The 22,922-nt window shown below is 38.9% G+C and overlaps 1 protein-coding gene across 10 annotated transcripts in view; it reads left to right on the top strand.

Annotated features, from left to right (window-relative positions):
• Positions 1–22,922, top strand: part of LOC116216652 (uncharacterized) — a 48,682-nt gene that overhangs the window by 11,313 nt on the left and 14,447 nt on the right. For 5 of the 10 annotated variants that reach the window (XR_014882208.1, XR_014882204.1, XM_085219940.1 and 2 more), the window contains one exon: positions 16,139–16,196. The exons of 3 other annotated variants lie outside the window; for them this stretch is intronic. Coding sequence is in view for 3 of the 7 variants with exons in the window: in XM_085219940.1 (XP_085076066.1) it covers positions 16,139–16,196 (58 nt within the window). In the remaining 4 variants the exon portion in view is untranslated. 2 more of the 10 variants (XR_014882209.1, XR_014882207.1) reach the window with 1 other exon arrangement.

Raw genomic sequence — 22,922 nt, 5'->3', positions numbered from 1 at the left:
TACCTAAGAAGATTCTGTTCAAGAGAAGGTGGAAGTAATCAGCTTGGGGAAGGCAAGGCTCTTTCTTCCCGTTGCGTCTTCAGAGGCTCCAGTATCTTCATCATTCAGGTAGGATATCAGGACCAAGCACTGTTCCTCTTGTTCACGCCAATTAAGAAGTGCAAGGAGCCTGAAATCAAGGCAGTTTGGTACTGATACTACTTCCCTGTTGCTGCTTAAAAGGATGATGAAGAGAGTTGGTGGGTCTTCTGATAAATATTTCCTCTAATTTGTAGCTGCGTTGCCACAAATGTTTTGAAAGAAGTGCACCTGGCTGAATAGTCAATTGTGCTTCTATTTCTTTTCTCAGAGCAGGTGGGGCACAACTGTCATTTTGTGGTATTTACAAGGAAGCAGTAATAGAAGACTACTTTCATTATGCATGCAGCATGTCCTTGATGGAATGGAAGTAGATAATACAGAAATTAGTTAGAAAAAAAAGCGTTTTTACTTATCAACACCTTATATTTTCTTTATGTTGTCTGCTTTGGGGCCTTTATGCTGCAGAACATTGTACTGCATCCCAAGACCTAAAATTTGGAGCCTGTTGTCCTTGACACTGGCAGGAAGTGGAGCCTGAATATCCATAAAGAACTATATTTGTTGCTTATTTTAAGGACTGGGAATTGGAAGTAAGTATCACAATTCTTCATGAATGGAAGAATTGTGGAAGAATGGATAGAAACTTTTGAACAGTACAACATCTATATTTAAGTTCTTTATACATATATATGTTTATGTTGTTATATACGTTTTCTATATTTTGCTTTGCATAATATATGTATATATATATACATATGAAATAAATTCCATGCCTAAGGTGGTGCAAATATGGGATATTGCTGGAATGGCTGTGCTTCCCATACATCTTCATGCAGATTTTAATTTCTGTCAAGTCTTGATTGTTTTATCGTTCTTTCCAGCTTCTGCTTTCTATTCCTCCTTTCTGCAACACTTTTTGGTACTGGAGCTGCAGCTCATCAGTCTGGATTCATGAACTCTCCATAAATACAGAAGGAAGAATTAAATGATTCCCAAGTTAGAATTTAATGGTATCTACAGTACAGTTATGATAGTGAAAAGAAAATATTGACTTTAACTATTTGTTTTCAGTTAGGAAAATTCCCTTTTCCCTATCAGTCATACCAAACCTGGGTTGTGTTTTAGAAAAACAAGGGGAGAGGCAGCTCGTTTAATACCTCACAGTGCAAGTATGACTGTTCTCAAGATGGAAGAGGCTTGGGCTGGAGCCCAGGATGATCATAGAATAGAATCATAGAATCATAGAATCACCAAGGTTGGAAAAGACCTAAAAGATCATCCAATCCAACCGTTCACCTATTACCAATAGCTCCCAATAGAATCATAGAATCACCAAGGTTGGAAAAGACCTAAAAGATCATCCAGATGATGCGGCAACATCAGCCTCACCACCTCCACTCTTTTACTTCAGCAGCAGGGGCCCTGGCTTCAGAAGAACAGCACAACTGCTCATAATGTGTTACAGTTCCAGCACAGGTATAGCCTTGAATGGCTTGGAAGCCTTGGGAAGCTCCAAAATGATGAGTCAAATGCCTCAGCATGTGTAGTTAGAAGAGATGCAGATTAGACCTTGGGATAGGTTCAGAGTTCTCCATGTTATCTAAATTCATGTTCTTCTATAACCTTTTTGTCGCAATAGGAAATTACAATTATGTATATGAGCTAGAGCAGAGGATATGGAAAGTTGAGAATTAAAGAGACAGACTAACTTGCTTTTCTCTGTTTTTAAAAACAGTTAATTCAGATTTTAGCTACAAGGTCCATACTCTTCCAGCCCAGCTGTAGTACTTCTGACACGTTAGAGAAACACTGTATAAATAATTTAGTGTTATAAAAGGATTTCTCTTTCACATAACTTCAATTTTCTCTTGAAACAGCTACCAGTCCAACACTCCATGTGAAATCAAGGGTGCCAGGTGCTTCAGAATTGTTGTGACTGAACTGGAAGGGCAGCATCATGTTTTTTTTTTCTCTTAAACATCATTGATGCTTCACACACAAGATTTTTATTTCACTAAATGCTGTAAATCCCTAACTTACCTTTTTTTCCAAATATGTTCTTAGTCTCTATATGCTAGGAAAAAAACCATCAGAAACAGCTAATTATTAAATGTAAAGACACTGCTATATTAAACATGATTGTTTAACCAATACCAAACTCTATTTTCACATATATTTTCCTATCTTAGTGAACCTTCCTATAATATGAAAATGTGTATTAGCTTTATAGCTGTGAAACCTCTATTAACGTTATGAGATCATTCGTGTGTGAATTTCTGCACGAAGATAAACTGAAGAAAAGTACCATAAAAATACAAACAGATTCTCCTGGAGACAATTTGTTATCTGCTGGACATAGAATTCTGATTAAAATATGACGTATTAATGGGGGAATCTGAATGCTACCACAGGAAGTTTCTATTTATTTGTTTGTTTTAACTTATAGTCAAGGTTAGCCATAAAATGAAGTTTTAAGTAAGTTATTGCAACTGGACTTAAATTGGCCAACAAATGTTAAGAGAAAAATTGGAACTGTTATATGGCCCTTCTCATCAGCCTGGCTGTGAGTAGGAATGACCCATACAGACTATATTCCCACTTCTGCAGAACCCAAGTTTGATATCCTTTAACATTCATGATATGGTATTTATTGAAGAGAACAAAGGTTCTATTCAGCACTTGAAGAGCAACCCAGCTTCCTAAGAAATGAGATTTCTAATCTGAAGGAAAATCTGAGTCTTGATGAAGAAATGAACATCAGAACTGCATAGTATCTAACTTGTAGGTGAAGAACTTTAAGCATAGTATCCTGCCCCAAATATTCCTGGAGCTTGGCTATAATACTTGAAAAAGCTTTCTAGTAGTCAGTCAGCAGGAGAATCTGCAGTTTCAAATTAAATGTCAAACCCACCTTGTTAGAAGGACAGAATAATTGCCTTGGAATAGGAACTGCAGGACTCGAGTGAGAGGGGCAGCTTACCCTAGTGAAAGCATCTTGCGCAAAAGAGGATCTTGGAGGTTTTTAAAGCTAGGGCACTTGGTATTGCTGTCAGCAGGTAACCGTTTTACTTGAGATTTATAACCTTGAGTGCTGTCCTGATTAGTGTTTATGTTCTTTCATTTAAAATATGATTCCTCAGGAGGAAGAGTTGTTTTCCTGCTTCTAGAAGTTACAGCCTTCATCAGAGAAAAGCCAGGTTTTATTTTAAGTGATAAAACACATCTGTATTCACCTTTTAGGATATTTGCATGCCCTGCTTCTCAGGATCAGATAATTTTTCCCCATTCTTATAGTCTGTGATGCTGGCAGTGCCCCAGACTGGTTACTCTCAATGGCACTGATGAGATGGAGAATCTTGCTGCAGTGAATTTCTGACAAGTAGTAAGTTGCTTTCTTTTTATTAGATATAAGATGTGTGTGTGTGCCTCTGCAAGTCTTCTCTAAAGACGACTTTTCAGTCAGCATGACTTAGAAAGACTGGCTTCTATCCTCTCCTGTGCAAACATAGAGCCTTAACTGCCTTAGAAAATGATGCATTCCTGATAAATGCTCAATCCATCATTATTTTAGAACAAAAAGAGATCAGAAGCTTGTCAGAAGCTTGTGAAGACATCGTTAAATTCAAAAGTCTGTGGCCACAGTAAATAAGCAGGAGCTGTGCACTGGCAAAAGCCTTAGTCACTGCACCCATTTGAATCCTTTCTTTGAAAAAGTCATACTGTGAAGAAGTTCCTTTAACCCTCACTGTAACAAGACTTCTTGAGCACGTGAGATTACCAAGGAAACTCATTGGAAAATGAAATAGGGCAGAAGGACGTCACCTCCAGCACTGTTTCACCTGATTATTTCTTGCATGGAGAGATTTCAAACATGCTGCCTTTCTCATCTGGTACTCTTCAGCCTTGGAGTACTACGTGTTCCTTGGACACTGATGAGTGGGTAAGATTCAACATAGGACTGTTCTGCTCACTTCCATAACTAGCACCAACAACCTGAGGAGTTCTCCTTAGTCTCCCTTTCTGTTTCCTAACTTTATCAAAGGTGATGAAGATAATACCAAGGCCTGCTGTGGCAGGTGCTACAAATTTCTGCCTTTCTCTAAGTCACAGATTTTGAACCTGAATATAAGATCTGTCTCACCCAGAACCTTGTTGCAAACAAAGGATAACCAAAGACACTTACGTGGCACTGAGAGATGTGGTTTAGTGGGCACTGTGATGATGGGTTGACAGTTGCACCTGATGATGTTGGAGGTCTTTTCCAACCTTTATGACTCTATATCACGTTTCTCCTTGAAGTATGGGTTAAGTGCAAAAAAATCCAATGACAGTTTATTGACAGAAATGGTTGGTGAGCCACCTAGGGGAAGTGCTCTGCTGGACCTTTTACTTGTGAACAAACTGGGGATGTGAAGACTGAGGGAAGCTTTGGCTGTGTTGTATAGTTTAAAATTCTCACAGAAACGAGCACAGCAAACAGTATAATTGGAAGCCTGGAATTCTCGGGAGCAAATTTCAGCTTGTTCAGAGATCTGCTTGGTAGGGAGACTGCCCTGGAGTCAAGCAGTCATGGGACAACTAATTGATCTTTAAGAGCGGTCTCCTCAGAATACAGAAATGATCATTCCAAATCATAAAAAGTTTAAGAAATGTGGTACAAGGCTTATATGAATGAACATGACATTTGAATGACTTCAAACACAAAGGAGGACTATACAGAAGGAAGAAGCAGAACAAAGACTACCCATATAAAATATACAGATATTGCCCCAGTCTGCAAGGTGGGAATTAGGAAAGCCAAAACTCAGCTGGTGTTGCAATAGCAGAGGATGTGAAAGGCAACAGAAGGGGCTTAAGTGGTAGCAAAAAGTAAGCCTAAGGAAAATGTACTCTGTCGGGACTCAGAAACAAAAGGTATTGAGATGGGTAAGATGTTCAATGCCTTTTCTGCCTACTGTTTCATTTTGTTTCACTGGAAAGAATTAAGCATAATTCTGAGGCTAATAGTAGAATCTGTGGGATTGAAGCCATAACCACAGCAGAGAAGGGGTGAGCAATTAAGTCAACTGGACATAAACAAGTCATGTGAACAAATGGGATGCGTCCAAGGGTGCTAAAGAAGCCAGCCCATGCTGCTGTGAGTCTGCTAACCATCGTTTTTGGCAGTTACAGTGACTGAGGTGGTCCCTGATAGACAGAAGAAAGAAGGCCAACATCATACTCATCTTCAAGACAGTTGAGAGAGAAAATCCAAGAAACTGTAGTCTAAGCAGTTTAACCTCAATCTCCTGGAAGATTTCCTCCTGAAAACCATTTCTGAGCTTGTGAAAGCCAAGAACATGATTAGATACAGGCAGCATGGATTTGCAAAAAGGGAGACTGTTCCTGATCAACCTGATTGACTTTCAAGGTAAGGTGAACAAGGGAAGATTATGAATATTGTTTATCTTGACTATAGCAAAGCTTTTCCTATGGACTTTGATAGTATTCTAATAGTCAAAATGATGAGATATGGACAGGAGAAAGGAATTATAAGTTGGATGGAAAACTGTCTGAACTGCCAGGCTAAGTGGTTGTGATCAGCAGTACAAATTCCAGCTGACAGCTGGTTGCTAGTGGCAATCCCCCTCAGGAACTGATTCTAGGCTAATACTGTTTGATGCCTTCACTGTTAATAATCTGGATTACGGAAGAGAGTACACTGTCAGCAAATGTATGGATGATACCATCTCGTAGGGGAGCATTTGATGTGCTGGAGGGTATGGCTATTGTTTGTAGGGATGAAGACAAGCTAGAAGAATGGGTTTCCAGAAGCCTCACCAAGCTTAGCAAAGGCAAAAGTCTCATGTTGGGCATGGAATAACCCCTTGCAGCTGTACTAGCTGGAGGTTAACTGACTTGAGCAGAAAAGGACCTTGTGGACACGGTGAACACAAGTCAGCAGTTGGAGTAAACAAGGTGAAGCATACCCTGCGCAGTGCTAGCAAGATGGATAACAGCAGGTCAGCAGAAGTAATGACTCCCTTACATTTGGTACTTGTGAAACAACTTCAGGATAAATGGTTTGGCTACTCAGTAAAGAGAAGATGTTGACACCCTTGTGTGAATGCTGCACAATGTCACCACGGTCACACAGGCTGGAGCACAAGTATATGAGGAGAGGTGTTAGGGGGGTGATAGAGAAGAGACCCAGACTTTTCTAGGAGTTGTAGGATATTAGGAAAAGAGTCAATGGAGACAAGCTGCAACACCGGAAATTCTGCAGGAAATATATTTTCACCATAAAGACAGTGACATGGTGGTACAGGTTTTCAGTAGATGCAGAGCCTACATCCTTGGAATTATGCAAAACCTAACTGAGCAACTTGTTTTAGTTGGAGGTGCTTTGAATGAGAAACTGGATTGGATGACGTCTTGAGATCACTTCAAACCTGTCCATCAGAGGGACAAGTCAGAGAGCAGATGGCAACTGTTTGCCATTGCAGATCTGCTAGGATCTCTGTGCCATCAGAGAGATTGAGTGTCAAAAGTGAAGCACCTCTGCATTTCAGTGCCAAAAGGTGAAAGCTGAAATTCGATTTTGAAAACTGCGTGTTTCAGTGTAGAACCATAAAACCAGCTGAATCTATTTTTGAATCTGGCTCATAATAATGGAATTTGAAAAACATGGCTCTACATTCAAAGAGTTCATGTTTCTCAACTGAAGACAAAACAACCTAAGAGGATGGTTAATTGGGATTAGTTTGAGGGAAGTTCTTCCTATTGCCTTCAGATGAGATTGAAGATAGTAGAAAGTGGCAGATGGTTTGGAGTAGCCCTGTTGTCTGCAAATTGCTGTTTTCCTTCGTGGATTTCTTATCTATGTAATAGTTAACACATGATTGTTAATAGCTAGTGTGTATGCAACTGCAGGTGACACCTATTTAGAATTAGATCAATTAACTGGTGTTAATTCCTGTGTTCCTAACACTCTACTTAACTTCAGTATTAGCAAAACTATATGAGAATGTGATATTGCTGCACAGAAAATGTTCTGCCGAGGTGTATGGAGCTGTACATTACAAAAATCGCTTAAAGTGAAAAGCTGGCATGTAGCAGTCAGCTTATTATTAACTTGCTGTTAAAAAGTGTGCACATCCTAAACAATGGTTGGAAAAAAATGCCAGCTATCTCCTTATGATTGTGATCAAATAAATTTTATAAGAAACAGTATTAATCTATTTCATTTCCCACTAAAAATTTAATGTAGATGATACATGTTTGAATGGACTATCTGACTTTCCTTTATCCTAGTGTAATCATGGGCAGTTTAGCAAAATAGATACAGATCTCTAATGTGGCAGCAGTTTCCACAGCTATAGATAACAGGATAAATATAAGGGAGCGGATAATTACAACCCTTTCCGTAAAGAAAAATGTCCAGCATATTTTTAACCTTTGATATCTAGAAAGCATAACTTGGATTTTGTCTTAAATTTAGCATTGCATCGTTAGTTTGATTAAAAATAGTTTTGTTTGTGACAACAGAGTATAAACTCTCTCCTCCTTTCCTCAGTAGTATGTTTAACAAATCCACACACTAGCTTATATTTGATTAGAAATATTGGGAAGGGGAAAATGGGATTTTCCAAGTGGGCAAAGAAGAAAATATTTATCAGCTTTCAACACTTGGATTAAATTATATTATGCTTGGTAAGAAAAAATCTGTGGCTGCTCAGTTTTGCTTTGGAAGAGTGTCTATGATCTAAAAAAACCATAACAGTTTCAATGCATCTAGTAAAAGCGTCACTCATATGCTGATTGCAAGAATATGCTTGTGCAAAAGATGTAACTAATGAGTTTCTTTTCTCATAGTTAAGAAAAATAATTTTTGTTTAAATATCTTTGAAAATTCAACATCTGCATGTTTTTTAAGCTATAATTTAAAGCCTGTGATACAATCTGAAAACGTTCAAACAGATGATCTTTCTCATGTGCCAAGACTTTGACTGCATAAAAATACATTGTTGGTTCGTGGTGAATATTCATAAAGGCCAAGTGTAAAAACATCATTGTAAAAAAAAATAGCGATATGCTTACTGGAGATTTAAAAAACCCTAATCTTTCATTTCCAACTTTCCTTCTCTTTTTACTTAATGCCTGTTTTGAGCACACTATCTCCCTATAATTTCTGCCCTAGTGATGTCTCTGTAGGTTCATCAATAGTTCCTCTACAATGAGAACTGGAAGATAGTCTGTGTTTGCTACTAGTTTACTTGATCATGTCCTGGAATATCCCTAGCCTTCAGTCAAACCCATTGAATTTCTCTCCTGTTTTGGAGTGAGTAAAGGCAGCTGATAGGCCTGGAGTCATAGTCAATCAGGATCTATACTGTCCAGAAAATGAGTCAACTAATTTTAAAGCAGGCATCTGCTTTTAGTCAAATGAATCACTCTCTAGACTCCATTGATCCAGATATGTCAAGCTGGATGAGATGGATTCTACCATTACATTCCCTAGATGTTTTTGCTCATTTGTTTCAGAGTGATTTGAAGCAATAAGAATAGGTTGGTGTTACAGTTTGCATTGCAGTTGCAATTGTAATTGTGACCAGTGCAGTCTGGGCCTCATGGAGATAGCTGTAAATTACTGGCTTAGCATTGCCAGCTGCCTGCATGAACTCTTCCTACACAGGAACTCTTCATACTCCATATATGAGCATCTGGTGCTTTCATCATTTAAACGCAACACATTCCTTTGGTGTTATTTTTTCTGAAAAACTGACTTTAATAAAAAGCATATTTACACTTTAGAAGGCTTACTTTCTAAATAGCTCCAGAACTTTTAAATTGTATTGAATGTCTGTTTCTAAAACAAAGAAGCAAACAAACAAACAAACAAACAAAAAAACAATTAGACTGGATATACTTCCAGCTACTTAGGTCTGAATCATTCCATGTCTGATATGACTCTGTAACTAGCATCCGGCTACGCTATTTTAGTTCCATAGGGTTTGGGTACTTTTTGAAGCTTTCCAGAATGCAGTGCTTCTAAATGTTCTAAGAAGTGTGCCATGTATGTATCAGGTAGAAGTTTGGATTCAACATAATTATATAATGCGTGCTAAATTCTGTCTAGGACATGAACTTGTTTGCTGGTAAATGAAAGGAGAGACATCTTACTGTTCTGGACCTCCTACCTCCATGCTTCTCAAGAAGAAAGAGAAACGTCTAACAGTTAGGTTGATGCTGTGAATGTGCTTTAGATAGAGAGAGGAATTTTAAGTCTGATGGATCAACATTAATAGGAAAGGGTGAAGCAATCCTGATCTTTTAAGACCTGTGGCTTATACTCTGTCATTTCTTCCAAACACTGCCCTTTTTATATGCTTGTCCTTCATCTCAATTGGGTTAGTTTTTAATGCCCAATTCCACATCTTCCCTAATGGGCTGCTGGCAGCTGGGGGTAACTGATGAAAGAATAGATGCCCCAGAGCATTGGCTGGTAGTTTGTAGATCTTTATAAGCAACCACCAGTACCACTTTTCATCACAGATGGAGTAATCCTTAAAGGCTTTATTTTCAGATTGACAGAGTGCCATGAGTATGCAGAGGCAGTATGAGCTGATATCCTTTACTGACTATTGTTTACTTTACATAAGTAGAGGAAGAAATTAGCAACAGCATGAAATTTAGGGAATTGGTATTCTGTAGTTTTTTGTTAATCAACTCTGGAGCATGGCATCTGGATGGGAACTTGTATTTCCTTTTTAAGATGTCTCAGGTATCGTGTGGTGAGAGGAATGCTGCTTCTCCCACTTACTCCAAGGATCCTCAAAACCCCAGTTGTTTCTTCCCTTGATCCACATTCCTCTGCGTAATTCTGGGTGCCCTCTGCCTGAAGGAAGATGTGGTCCCACATGAGCTGCTGAGGTTTCCTTAGCGGTGTGGGAAGAGAAGTGGGAGTGAATTTCACAGAAACCTCTGATCAGGAAGCTCCTTGAGCAAGCTGGTGGGGAATGGCTGCATTCCAGGGGAGTTTCCTAATTGCTGTGCCACTGGGGTGTGCGGGGGAGCGTATCCTGGCTAATGCCAAACGCTCCAGCTCCCTTTGCCAAAGCGCTGGCTGAGTGGTTGTTCTTGAGGAATGATTCGCCCCCGCAGATGAGGCGGGGAGGGAACGTCCTGTTGTGGGAATCTCATTCATGCTTAAAGGGTGAGCTATAAGATTTCAAAGCTGTGTCAAAATCATACGGCTAGGATTCCTTGCCTTGTGGCAAAGTTTTAGGTTCACAGAGACACAAGGAATCTAGTGCCAGTAGTTCTCTCAACTGGTGAGCTTATGCAGTGCCTTTGAATGTCCAGGAGCTGATGCCAAATAACAAAAATGTGTGGTATCTCAGCATTGTGCCCAGAATAACAGCCTAAAACAGTTTTTACACTTGCAAGGATTTTTTTTTCCACTGTGTGAATTCTATAATCTGGCTTTGCACCTGTGATGAGACTCTTCCCTGGCTATTAGCTAACTACAATTTGAAAAATGTTGTTCAGTGCCCTTAAGTTGGGTTCCATAATAAGTAAACAATCCATATTGTTTATGCTGCGTCATTCAGTAAAACACAAATATTGATGATTTGTCCCATATTTTCTTGAGCTGTACTGTATATGCACAGTATATTAAGGATTATTTCAGTAAAACAATTTTTTCCCATGATTTAAGCAAAACTGCAGAGATTCTTTGTCCACAATTTTGTCTACATTAGGAATTAGTTCAATTTCCAGAAATAAATATGAAATTTAGATAAAAATGTCGTGGAAGAGAAGATGCATCTTCTTTGCTGACTACTTGTCTATATCCTTAAGGAATTAATTTTATGAAGACAGCAGCTTGCTTACACCAAGTGAATAATGTTATGGGGAAAACTATTATAGAGGAAAAAAAGGCATTGCAAGTGCCAGTGTATAAAAACTGAAGTAAAATTCAAGCAGGAGAGCTGTAATCAATTTTAATTGTGACTACCAATAGCGCATCCATTATCAAATCAAGATGTCAAACAGAAATTATCACAGGTATTACTGAAAAAGATCCTCTAACTCCAGAAGCTTTGACTGCACATTTGAAAAAGAGCTACTGAAAAGAGAGAAATTCTCACAACAAACTAGCTTTTCCTTGCTGTGCTGTCTGTGGCTGCACCACAATCCAGCTAGCTGGACCTAATGGGATAAATAATAACAGCAGGATATTATCTTCACCTGGTGAGCTTCAGTTTTGGTGAGACATGCATTTGCTGACAATGCATAAGTCTTGGGGCTGAGATACCATGTATATACGCTTTTCCACCAACTGTACGTTAACCCGTCCCATCTTTCCCAACTTTTTCCAGTCTATTCTAATAGCTGTCCATGATTCTCTGAGTCACATCCTCCTCAATTAGCCAATCCTATTTTTTTTTTCCCCAGGATATTCATATGGACTCTAATCTCTCTCTTCCTCTCTTTCTGTTTCTCTTTTTTTTTCTCTCTCTTTCTTTCCCTCTTTCTCTCTTTCCATAGTAAATCCTTGTCCTATGAGCTGAAGGCTCCAGTCCTCTTTACAGTCACTTCCATTTCCACCAGTATCATCCCAGTCTTTATCTCTAATCTTCTCTAGCCAAACCAAGCTGACTTCCTCTTTTCTCCTTTACTTATGTCCTTATACCTGCCCCAATTTCCTGCCCTAGCAGCCTTGTTTCAGGTCTTCAGTTAGCAGCCAACTTGTCAGATCAGTCACCACTTGCTCCATAGAAAATCTCTTCATGATATTTTGTCTCCTTTCCTCTATCCTTCACGGATGGAAATATGTACTGTACTTTTAGTATCTAATTCAGCAGTGTGAGAAGGAAGGGGAAGCCGTGTTAGGCACTCTGTGTTGGAGAGTTGTTGGTAGGAATAGCCTCTGAAGTTTCTGTATGATCACTTAAAAAAAGCAGAGTTCTTTGAAGAGGTATACATAATAATGAAGACAAATGCTTGAAGTAGACCACATCAACACCCTTCATATCAAAGCTGTCAGAGGAACTATAAGCAAATAAGACATTTCCTCAATAAACTGAGGCAGATTCTTAAGGCTCTTGTGCTGCTGAACTTATTTGGTATTGTTTCTGAGATCTTCAGTATTCAGCTTAACCTGAATACCAGAGGAATGCATCTACTCGTCATGATTGTATAAAATGGTGTCTGCTAGAGAAGTTTTTCAATGTTAGGCAAATGAAAATACCAGTACCCTCTTATTTATTCATGACTGAAATCTTAGAGTCACATCATAACTCTTTGCAGTGAAATTGGTATCGTCACTAGTGACACAAGCAGTACTCCTCTAGGAATTAATGAACAGAGCAGCCTTGTGTCATGAATATGCTAAGTAGTTCTTGAGTGACTCCACCTAAGTATGATGGAATTTTGTTATTGAATCACTGTAAGAACTAAATAAATGACAATGTGTTGAATGTCAGGATCCAGCTCTCAAAAGCATGTTTTCTCTTGGGAAAAGAATAGAGTAGTTAAATAAAGGAGTACAGAAAAAAAGAAAGAGCGTAGACATGTTTTCACCTGCACATTTCATTTAAAGCTTTAATATGCTTTAATTAAGCGGGAGATCTAAAATCAATATAGTAGTATATAAAAAGATGTTGTTTACACAGCTCATAAGTAGTGAAGAAACTATTTAGTCTGTTCTCTTAAAGAAGTAAAGGCTTGTGAAATCATGCTGTTCATACACCTGTATGTGTCCCACTCTGCCACTCCCCCAAAATAGCATGTGACCAGTTTCAACCATGCACCGCAAGTAAAGCTCTCACAGATGCTAAGTTTCTAGAGACTGTGTAGAGTAGCTGACATGGTGGGCTTATGCTGGGAGCTATTTTCTCAGTTGCAGCAGAACCACCCATAAAATCACAGCGCAACACTGAACCTGCTGTTAAAACCGCACCAGCCTGACTTGGCCCAACCTCTGTCTCCTCCTCTTCCTCCTTAGCTGTCTACTGCAGCTGTCATCCAGAGGCTCTTACACAGGAAGCTTCCCTGCTCTTGTTTTAATGTGTTTGTGTATATACTCTTAGGCACGTAAACCCCACCGAGGGAAAGCCTTTGTATGGTTTTCTCTCTTATTGGACACCAGAAAATCCATGTAAATACTGTGTCCAAATGAAACCTGATTCAGTGTGTGCTTCCTATGATGTTAAATCAGTAAGTCTTAAGACACAATTCCAAAGGAAATCAAATTTCTTTAGATTGATATTCACTGAACTGTGTTTTAATTAATCTAACTCACAACTTTTGTTTCCAGCAGGACAATTAGTATGTGCTGGAATGACAGCTTTTGTATCCTTCTCCTGGGAGATAATCAGCTTCGTTATTCGAATAATCAGATGAAATGTGGGATAAGCAAATCTTAATTTTGTAGTGAATTAGAATACCATGCAGTAAGAAGGAAGTGAATCAGCTGGAGACAGTCCAGAGGACAGTGACAAGTGTAGAAACTATCACCTAAAAGAAAGAAAGAAAAAAAAAAATTATGCTAGTTTAGTTTGACAGAGAGAAGAGAGAGTGAAGACATTATAACACAAGAGGTTGCTGCAAGGAGGAAGAGAACAATCTATTTCTTTTGCCTGTGTTTGATAGAACAAGAAGTAATAGGCTTAAATTACAGCCAGAAAGATTTATTTTAGAAATTTCAAAAAACTTTAATGGCAAGGATAGGGAATAGATAGCTTGGCAAGCTTTTGGAGTTTCTGTCTCCATTGGAGATCTGTAAGATCAGAGTACTTAATAACTGCTTTCTGCAGGAAAAAGGATGGATTAGGTGTCTTACAAGATTCTTCCTCGCTCTACTATATATTCTAGTAGTAGAATTGTAGTTTAAAAGATAGGCTTCCTGTATTCTCTTTATGCTCTTATCGTCTTCAAGCACTGATAAAATCCTTCTGTGGAAAAGAGAGTAAACAATGCTATTAGTTCTGTGATCTTGTAATGAAAAATGGAAATACATCTTGGAATAAAGTACTTTTTGATATACCTTCATTTAGATAATTGTGCAGAAGCACTTGGAAAGTTGGCTATAATAGAGGAAAAAACATATAATGTGATAAAATTCATTTGTTTAAAATTACTTTTTCAGCACCTGTTACTGTTGTACTGAATGATATCACTGTAGATCACTCATGTGGGAACTTCAGAAATCAATTGAATAAAATTGCCCTAATTGTATTCAGAATACTAAATATAGTTTTAGATTTTATATGATCATTTCTTCTGTTTCAAATATTTCACTTAACTGGAAGTATTAGAAGTAGCATTTTAGTTCTCAAAAAAATTGTATGTACCATGTGAAATCCATTAAAAAAAAACGAAAGAGATAAAATCTAGACTTTCAGAGATATTGCTATTACAGCCTTTGTGTCTGAATCATCCAGAATCAAATGGTTGGGCTGCAAAGGTTGGCTCCAGACTTGTAAAAAACTGTTTTCCAACAGGTACTCCTGACACAGAGCTTTGAATCCATTTGTTTAGTTCTGCAACCTTAATTTTTTGCATCTTGCGTTATAATTTGATTGCAATTTGCGTACATTTCTGTAATATGACTGGGGCAGAGCACTTTTACTGCAGGATATCACAGAATTTTGACTCAATTGTTCTAAGGTTGCTCCAAAAGTAATGCCTTGTATTTATTTGCATGGAAACCACAATGGATACAAAGAGCACAATAAGACTATTTGGTAGAGCAAATTGTCATCTATGAAACACTTTTTCTCAATACAGTCATGACAATTAGCTATGCATTTTCACTGGCAGCGTACAAGAGCCTGCATGCTATGCTTGTCAAAATCTGCACTGGTGGAGGTGACCCACTGTTTCTGGGCTGCTATGATGACGTCATTGCTAGGAAAATATTGCCTATTCACTCCATCTTCCACTGGCTTGACAGATGAAAGTCCAAAGGCACCAAATCTGGACTAAACAGTGGGTGTGCTACAACAGTCCAGACAAGATTGGCAGTATACATGACAGTCTTCAAACTGGTATGGGGTCTGGAATTTTAGTGTTGCAAGAAAAGGGCTGTGTTTTTCTCTGACCTGACTCTGGAAACTTGAGCCTCCATCTTAATTGGCTTTGCAGTGTAGAGGTCAGAGTTGATGGTTTGTCCGGGTTCCAGGAAATCCAGAAAGATCACTCTTTTTCCAAACACAGTACACATCACTTTACCAGCTGAGGGCTGCAACCTGTTGGACTTGGAAACCTATGCTTCTGCAGGCATGCATGTCCCATAGACTTCAGTACAGTATAGTTGTCTGAAGTTAATTGTAAATAAGGGTGGTCAGCTTTTGGAAGGATTCTGGCCCCTGTAATAGGGAGCTGTGTTCATTAAATTTATCAGTAAGATGCTCTGGTTTCTCAAAATCGTGCAGCTTCTGCTGTGTGAAACCGATTGCTTAAAGCAAGCTCAATAGCACCTTGTCACTGATATTTTTCAATCTGTGACCTGCAGATTTCTTGGAACATGTTTAAATACTGAGACTTTAACAAGAGAAGAGTTCCTAGATGTCCATAAAAAAGGGTGAACTGTGGCCCTGCGTACTGAGAATATGCACCATTTAGCAACTTGTTGATATAGTTAAATTCATTGCGGATTTAATTCTTAACAACACTCGTTTGTATGAAGAACACTTGAAAATTACAAGTTTAATAAACAGTCAACTTTTTAATTGAGAAGCACAAAATTAAGTAGTTGTAAGAAGCAAGAATCCTGACAGATTTTTGCAGCATTTTTTAAAACTAGCACCTCTATTCTGGGCATTTGTGTTCTCTAATGGAGATCAGGCACATATTCAAAGTGGTTTTATAGGTACATTTCCTTACATTGAATAGGCACAATGGATTTTAAACAGTTTCATAGCAACGGATGGTTCATGATGGCCATTAACCTAGATAAGTGAATTTCAGTTTGTTGCATCCTTACTGGTCTGTGGGTAAAAAAAATCTTTCTCTTCATCAGTTTCTAAGAATTTTATTGTAATTTTTCTTTCACAATTGTATTTTACAGAGCAGGTTCATGTGAATTTTTGCAATCAGGAGAAAAAAAAAAAAGCATTCAAGAAAAGGTAAGAAGAACATTTACAACCAAAGAAATGTATGTTTCTCTGGAATTCAGTAGTGATAGCATAGCCTAACAGGTAATCAAAACTTTTGAAAAGTTGAGTACGCACCTTGACATCAGCTTAAAATGCATTCCTAAATAATAAAGATTTTCAGAAGACTGTTCCTATAGCTGTTGAAACAGAGCCTGCTGGACTTCAGAAATGCGGCCTGATGTTTGGTTTCTGGTACACCATTCCTTCGTGCTGTGGGGACATACCATATCTATCGCTTCTGGAAAAGAACGCCCTGCCCACAACACACTGCTACTGCCGGGGCAGGGGAGGAAAGCCCTGTGACATGTGACGGAGCTACTGCCAAGCCTTGGGAAGGGCAAGGGCCAGGACCTGGGATTTTGGGATTAAGGCCAGGTGCCAGGTAACCTGGCTGTGCGGTGCCAGTGCAGCTGTGCTGGCAGAGCCCTCTAGCAGAGCTGCAGCACTGGCTGCGGGAGGACAGCTGTAAATCTCAGAGAAAGTTGCGCCATCTCTCCTCGTGACAGAGGCTTGGCAGAAGTGCCTCACCCACCCTGCTCACAGAGGCAGAACAGGCAGAGCCGTTGTGTCAACACAGCTTGTGCATGGGGGGCTGTGACTTCCCTGCCCTGCACACAGGTCTGGCACGGTGCAGGCATTTGGGAAGAACCCAGCAGCACATGCGTAGGCCGAGGGACATCCTCAGATTCTCCTAGATTACTAAATGGCAGCATAGAGCTGTGTTTTGAAAGTACTTCAGTATAGTGGGATGCTAAATTCTTCACAGAGAGAGTGGTGAGGTGCTGGAACAGGCTGCCCAGAGAGGCTGTGGATGCCCCATTTCTGGAGGTGTTCAAAGCCAGATTGGATGGGGTCCTGGGCAGCCCGGTCTAGTATTAAATTTGGAGGTTGGTAGACCTGCATGTGGCAGGGGGTTGGAGATTCATGATCCTTGAGGTCCCTTCCAACCCTGGCTATTCTGTGATTCTGTGATTCTGTGATGTTCTACATGGTATCTTGGTCTGTCTGCACATGGTGCATATTTGCATGAACCTTAATGAGACTGACAAAGTAAGAAGCAAGTTTAAAGAAAATTGGATTAAATGACTTAATTCTCCACAGTTGAAGACTTTAAATTTTAATCAAGTCTTGAGTCTAAGACTAATAACTTAGAGTGAATGTTTAAGGTGACTAAAATCTAAAACTAAATATGTATATCTAATGTGCATTAGCACTGATGTGTTTGCATAGCAGCAGTTCCCAAAATGTGCAGTTCCATGCACATTGGAATGACAGATTTCAAAGGGCAGCATAGGCTTTGTCCAAAGCTCTGAATTGGGGTTCACTGTGTTTTGGCTCAACTGTGCCTCAGTCGTTACCCTGTGCTCATGCAAACCCTGAGGCCTGTGTGCTGTGGAGCACCTTAGTGAAACACTTTGGTCATTATGTTCACAAAGACGGGGCACTGCAGTGCCAACTCTAGCCATGCTTAATGTGCAGGACAGACGAAAGGCTGTTAAATTCTCTGCTGTCCACCTGAAATACAATCTTTACAGAAGGAAAAAAAAACAAAAAAAAAAACATGGGACAGATGGTTTAGATTCCAGTCTGTTAGGCCTCTTGCCACAAGGCCCTCTGACCTCTTGAGTATTTGGGACTTGATAGTAACGTAAAGTCTCTGGATTTCAAAGCTTTTTTCATTTGGGGTTTCCTTTCCACGTGGCTCCTATAGGTTGGAGGGACTTTGCATCAGTCCAAAATAAATTGTTGATGGACAGTGGAACTTCTGAACCCCAGATCCCTGCAGCTAGCTCATGCCATACTTAAGATCTTTCTCACACAGGGTTCTTCTCACAGGTATTTCACATGAAATATCTTCTCATACATCCAGTTATCTGCGTGTCTGGGAAAGAATTCATCTTTGAGGGCAGGTGTTAGGCGCTGGTTTTCCAGCTGCCTCCAGAATGAGTGAAAAGCTGAATCACAGATAATTCCCCACATGTGCAGTGGTGTGTGTCTGGGGTTAATTCATTCTCCTGGTCGCTATTCATACCTGTTAACCACACAGCAGGTGCTGGCACCAGCAGCATGTACATGAAAGCGAGCAGGGCTGTTGGGAACTGCCTGTGCTGGACATTTTGTTCGTTGTCGTGAGATAATGAGGGATTGCCTTGGCCCAGCGAAAGGTATTTGCATTTGTTAATTGGAGAAATGGCAATAAAACCTTGTAAACATTATTTTCTTGGATTTGCATATCTAAAAAAGGATCAGGAGAATGCTTTCGTGATAAACAATAAGAAACTTCCAATAGCACATTTTTGAATGCATGCAATTTTGACTGCAACTTTAATAATTTTAGTGAAGTCATCATAATTCTATAAGGATGTTATAGTGCATTTGCAAGTTCATTGTGACCTTCTGACATGACTAATGTAGAACTATGTAAATATAAATTAATAGATGTTTGACTAATAGAATAAAATATTCTAGAAGAGCTGTGAAGTACACAAATATAAAAGCTAAACAGTTTGAATTTTGGTATGCTTAAGAAATCATCTGATATGCTAAAAGAAATAATCACCTTTCCCAAGATGATGCCTTTACTTCGTGTGGGATAACTTGTCCTGTCAGAGCAAAGATGCTGTGTCTTTAACAGGGATGATAAACTTCTAGCAATGTCTTGCTTTCAGTCTACTTTTGGAATTATTTTGGGAATGATCAGTCTGATGTGAGGCTAGCAAAAGTAGCGAATATCCATTAAATTTCATCTACTCTCATCTGAATCTGATGGTCAAAAGTCTTCACTAGCTCCATTTTATCCCTGTGCTATCATCTCCACTGTTCTAAATTTGGTTGAAATTGTCCAACAGGTTGAAAAATCACCAGGGAAAGCGGAGTAATAGCGAGTTGATGTGTTTGCATAAGCCTTATTTCTTTAGGACATTATACAACGAAGTTAAGAGCCTGCTGGATGTTGGCATCTGCAATATTCAACAATACAGATATTTTGTTTCACTGCTAATGTTACTGCCAGTTTGTGTAGAAAAAAAAAAAAGCAGTTTGCTTAACAGCACAATTCTAATTAGTCTTCATCATGTGTGGAATTTTGTTTAGAAAACATGTAAAAGTTAAAACAAATGTAGTCTACCTCATGTTGTCTGTAGTTAGCATTTCGATCAGAACATCCAGTTCTTTCTTCTCTCTTTCCTTTTAAAATTATGTTTTTATTTCAACGGTACTTTCTACCAGCAGGCAAAGCTGCTGTTACACTCTACCCAGCTGTGAAATCAATATGATTTTCATTACAAAGATAACAGAAACTCTCTTAGAAAGACTGTGAATTGCCAAAGGTCAAATAACAGTCAGTGGCAGAGCTTAGAATTTAGATGTCCTAATTAAAAAATCTTGTGGTATAAATATATTAATGAAATGCACCCTGAGAAATGTTTGCATTTAAGATGGCAACACTTTTGCACTATTACATTGTTCCTTTAATTACTGTATGCATGTGAGTCCTATTAAAACGCTATAATTCTTTCTCCACAATATGACCATTTCTTATAAAATAGGTGCTCAGTTCTAGTTTCTTTTTTTAATTCACAGTTATTTCAGCATGATTGGATTAGAAAGTGTAGCAGTTATAGAACAGAGAACGTATCTAGTAAGATTTCTGTTGTATTGGACTCTAAAAATTACACATAAAACAAATGAATGAGTACATCAGTTATTTCTGATAGATTACTTCATTAAAAATGAGAGGAAGTGCACAGTAAAACTGAAAGCAGCACTTGAATCTTTCAGCCAGAGCAGCCACTTCTCTATAAATTAAAATCAGCATTTTAAAACAAACGTTACTAGTCTTCTGAAGACTTCTGTGATCTTTTTCTTATTAAACCTTAGTTCTTCCATCTGAAAATTATATCTCCGTTATTATCAATGAAAATTCCAGGAAAGCAATTATTTTATTGCTTCTGTTTGATATCCTTCCCTCCTATTCTCTCTCTCTTTTTATTTTTTATTTTTCAATTTAAATTCTATCTTTCTACTCTGTATGTTGAATCAGTAAAATCGGATTGCTAAATATTGTGGATTTTAATAGGAAAAGTTCTCCACCTTACAGCTGAAGGGTTTTTATGTTATTGTGCTCCCTCTGCTGGATAGTACCTATTAATTTTTTATTCCCTGAGCTGTACTAATATGTGTTGCATAAACAAAGCAATCATACTGTCTTAATGAAAGAGGTATAAAAAGTGGGAATGCCTCACTTAGGTCTCAGATGACATGGAAAGTGACAGTAGTAGGGTAGGAAAAATCCTGTTTTCTGGCAGCTGGAATAGTCAAGACCCCTACACGGTTATCTGAGGAACAGTTATTTGCTATCTCTTGAACAAAACCAGATGGACACTTCTCTCATTTGTTTAACTTAGAGAGGATGATGTTGATTCTCATGCTCTGCTAAGTACAACAGTGTCCTGAGATGTCCGCGTGATGTTATTAGAATCTCAGTCTTAGTGGGGTGGTTCTCATAACTTGTTTCATCCTTTGTTGAATCTTACAAAGTCACTGCTGTGCCAGCATTTGTTCAGTGGATAAAGCAAGCATGCTCAGACTCAGTGTAAGGCAGGCAGCAGATTGCTGCTTTCCCATCACCACTGCAGTGACCCAAAGAAGAGGAAGAGGAACAGTCCAATTTTGTTCAGAGAAGCGGTGTTGGTCTTTGCTGCCTTTGACCTCACAGGCTGTTTTGGCCTTGTACTCCTGCTTGATTCTTTCCTGCTGCTTTCACACAGTGAGCCTGTCTTCCTTCTGCTGTCCTGCGGTGATCTGGTGGGGCACAGCCCCAGCCCCAGATCCCACCCCATAGCACTCCCTGCAGAGTCACCCGGCTCCACTCCCATGGGCATGACCACCCTGGTCCTGCAGCCACCCTGCTCTCTCCCATCAGATGTATGAAAAGGGGATGGAAACAGAACACACACTTCAGATTTGCCAATCTGAGCTTCTGCCATGGTTTTGCCAGGAAAGTTGGACACTGTGTTCGTTATCTTTGTAGTTTCCTCAAAATTTAATGTGATACAGTAAATGCCACTGCATATTACTGACACTGAACTGGAAGTTGTTTTCAGCTTAGCTTGGCTGACTTACAGATATAACTCCAGTATTTCCATATAGATTGGACTGATAGCGTATTTATTTTATATTTTTATTTCTATATATATATATAAAACAGTATTCAAAGTTTTTCATGATCCCAAACAATCCAACAGTGAAATAATCTGCATAGTTATCTTCTCTATGAATAACTCTTGTAAATACAACCCTTAACATGCATGAATATTTTCATTTTCAAACAAATTGCTTTTAAAAATCTACTTCTTAAAACCCAAACCATTCAAAAGAGTAAATATCCAGTTCCTGAAACTTTCAGTTCCTCTTATTTGAATGAAAAGATAGATGTTCAATGTATTTTACATTCAGTATAATAATAAAAGCGTATTGTGCCATTGCACAAATATCCTACCTTAAACTAGAAGGGCCTAAACAGGACTGGTGTCAATCATGGCAGAGCACACTGGTCTGGGATGCATCCTCCTCAAGGAGGAAAATCGGGGCACCAAAGAATTCTGCAGGAGTAGCCATCTGTGGAGGGGCCTCGTGGTTCAGGTTGAAAACCATTTGCCTCAGTTTTGGGGCCCTGCTGAGTTACAGCCTCTAAAACACTTAGCAGTTCTTGTCTCAGCAACAGCACACACCATATGCTTTGGGAGCATTCTCAAGCGGAATATTATCCTCACTGCACTCCAGCATGCTCGTTAATGCTCCCATTATTTCATTCAGTGGGACTAATCCAAAGGCCCCTGAAGTTGTCAGAGCTGTCTTTAAGGTACTCTGGATAAAACCTTGGATTGCATGATTTAAGTCACACTGATTCTCAAATCATAAGTGATAGTTGGTTTCTTTATTCTGAGTTCTGTTCTCCTCCATCTTTTGAAAAATATTAATGTGAGATGGAAAAAGGAACAGAAGGGTTTGAAATGCTGCTATTTCTCTCTTTTTTTTTTTTTTTTCCAGAGAAGGAATGGATTGAATGTACATTGCATTCTATACAATGCTTGTTCAAATTCAAGTGTATGTATTGATCAAGACCTTTCCCCAAATGTATGATCAGTTCGTGGGAAAGTCCAGAGATTTTGCAGTTGACGTGGATAAAGGAAGTGCTGGATTAAGTTATTGCAGTTCTCAGTCAATCCTGGTCACTCCTTGTTGCTATCCGGTCACAAAACATGTTGAGTAGAAAAAAATATATTTTGCAAAATAACCAATTATATTGAAGAGGAGAAAAATTAGACTTTGCCAGGAAGAAACCCTCCTCAGACTCAGATCCCAACGTTTTATCAGATGATAGTATTTCTTTAAATGCTGGAAATTTTTCTTTTCATTCCCATTCATTTTAACAGCAGATTTTAATTTTTCTTTTGGGAAGAAAAAAAAAAAAAAGAAAAAAGATGGGATGTGTGGGGACTGAGGAAGAATGAAACAACAAACTAAGCTGACAGAAGATACTATTTCAAATGAGTGTGTTTCTGGTAGTGGGAGGGAGACTAAAACCAAATAAGAAAGAATGGCTGGGGAGGATCTACTCGGAATTCCACTGATGTGCTAACAGCTGTTATTACAGTATCTGGCTTTTTGGATTAAATATTGATAGAAATAAAT

The sequence above is a fragment of the Meleagris gallopavo genome, chromosome 1, assembly GCF_905368555.1.
Source record: "Meleagris gallopavo chromosome 1, MGAL_WU_HG_1.1, whole genome shotgun sequence".
Taxonomy (NCBI): domain Eukaryota; kingdom Metazoa; phylum Chordata; class Aves; order Galliformes; family Phasianidae; genus Meleagris; species Meleagris gallopavo.
This window is presented reverse-complemented; position numbering and strand designations above follow the sequence as displayed.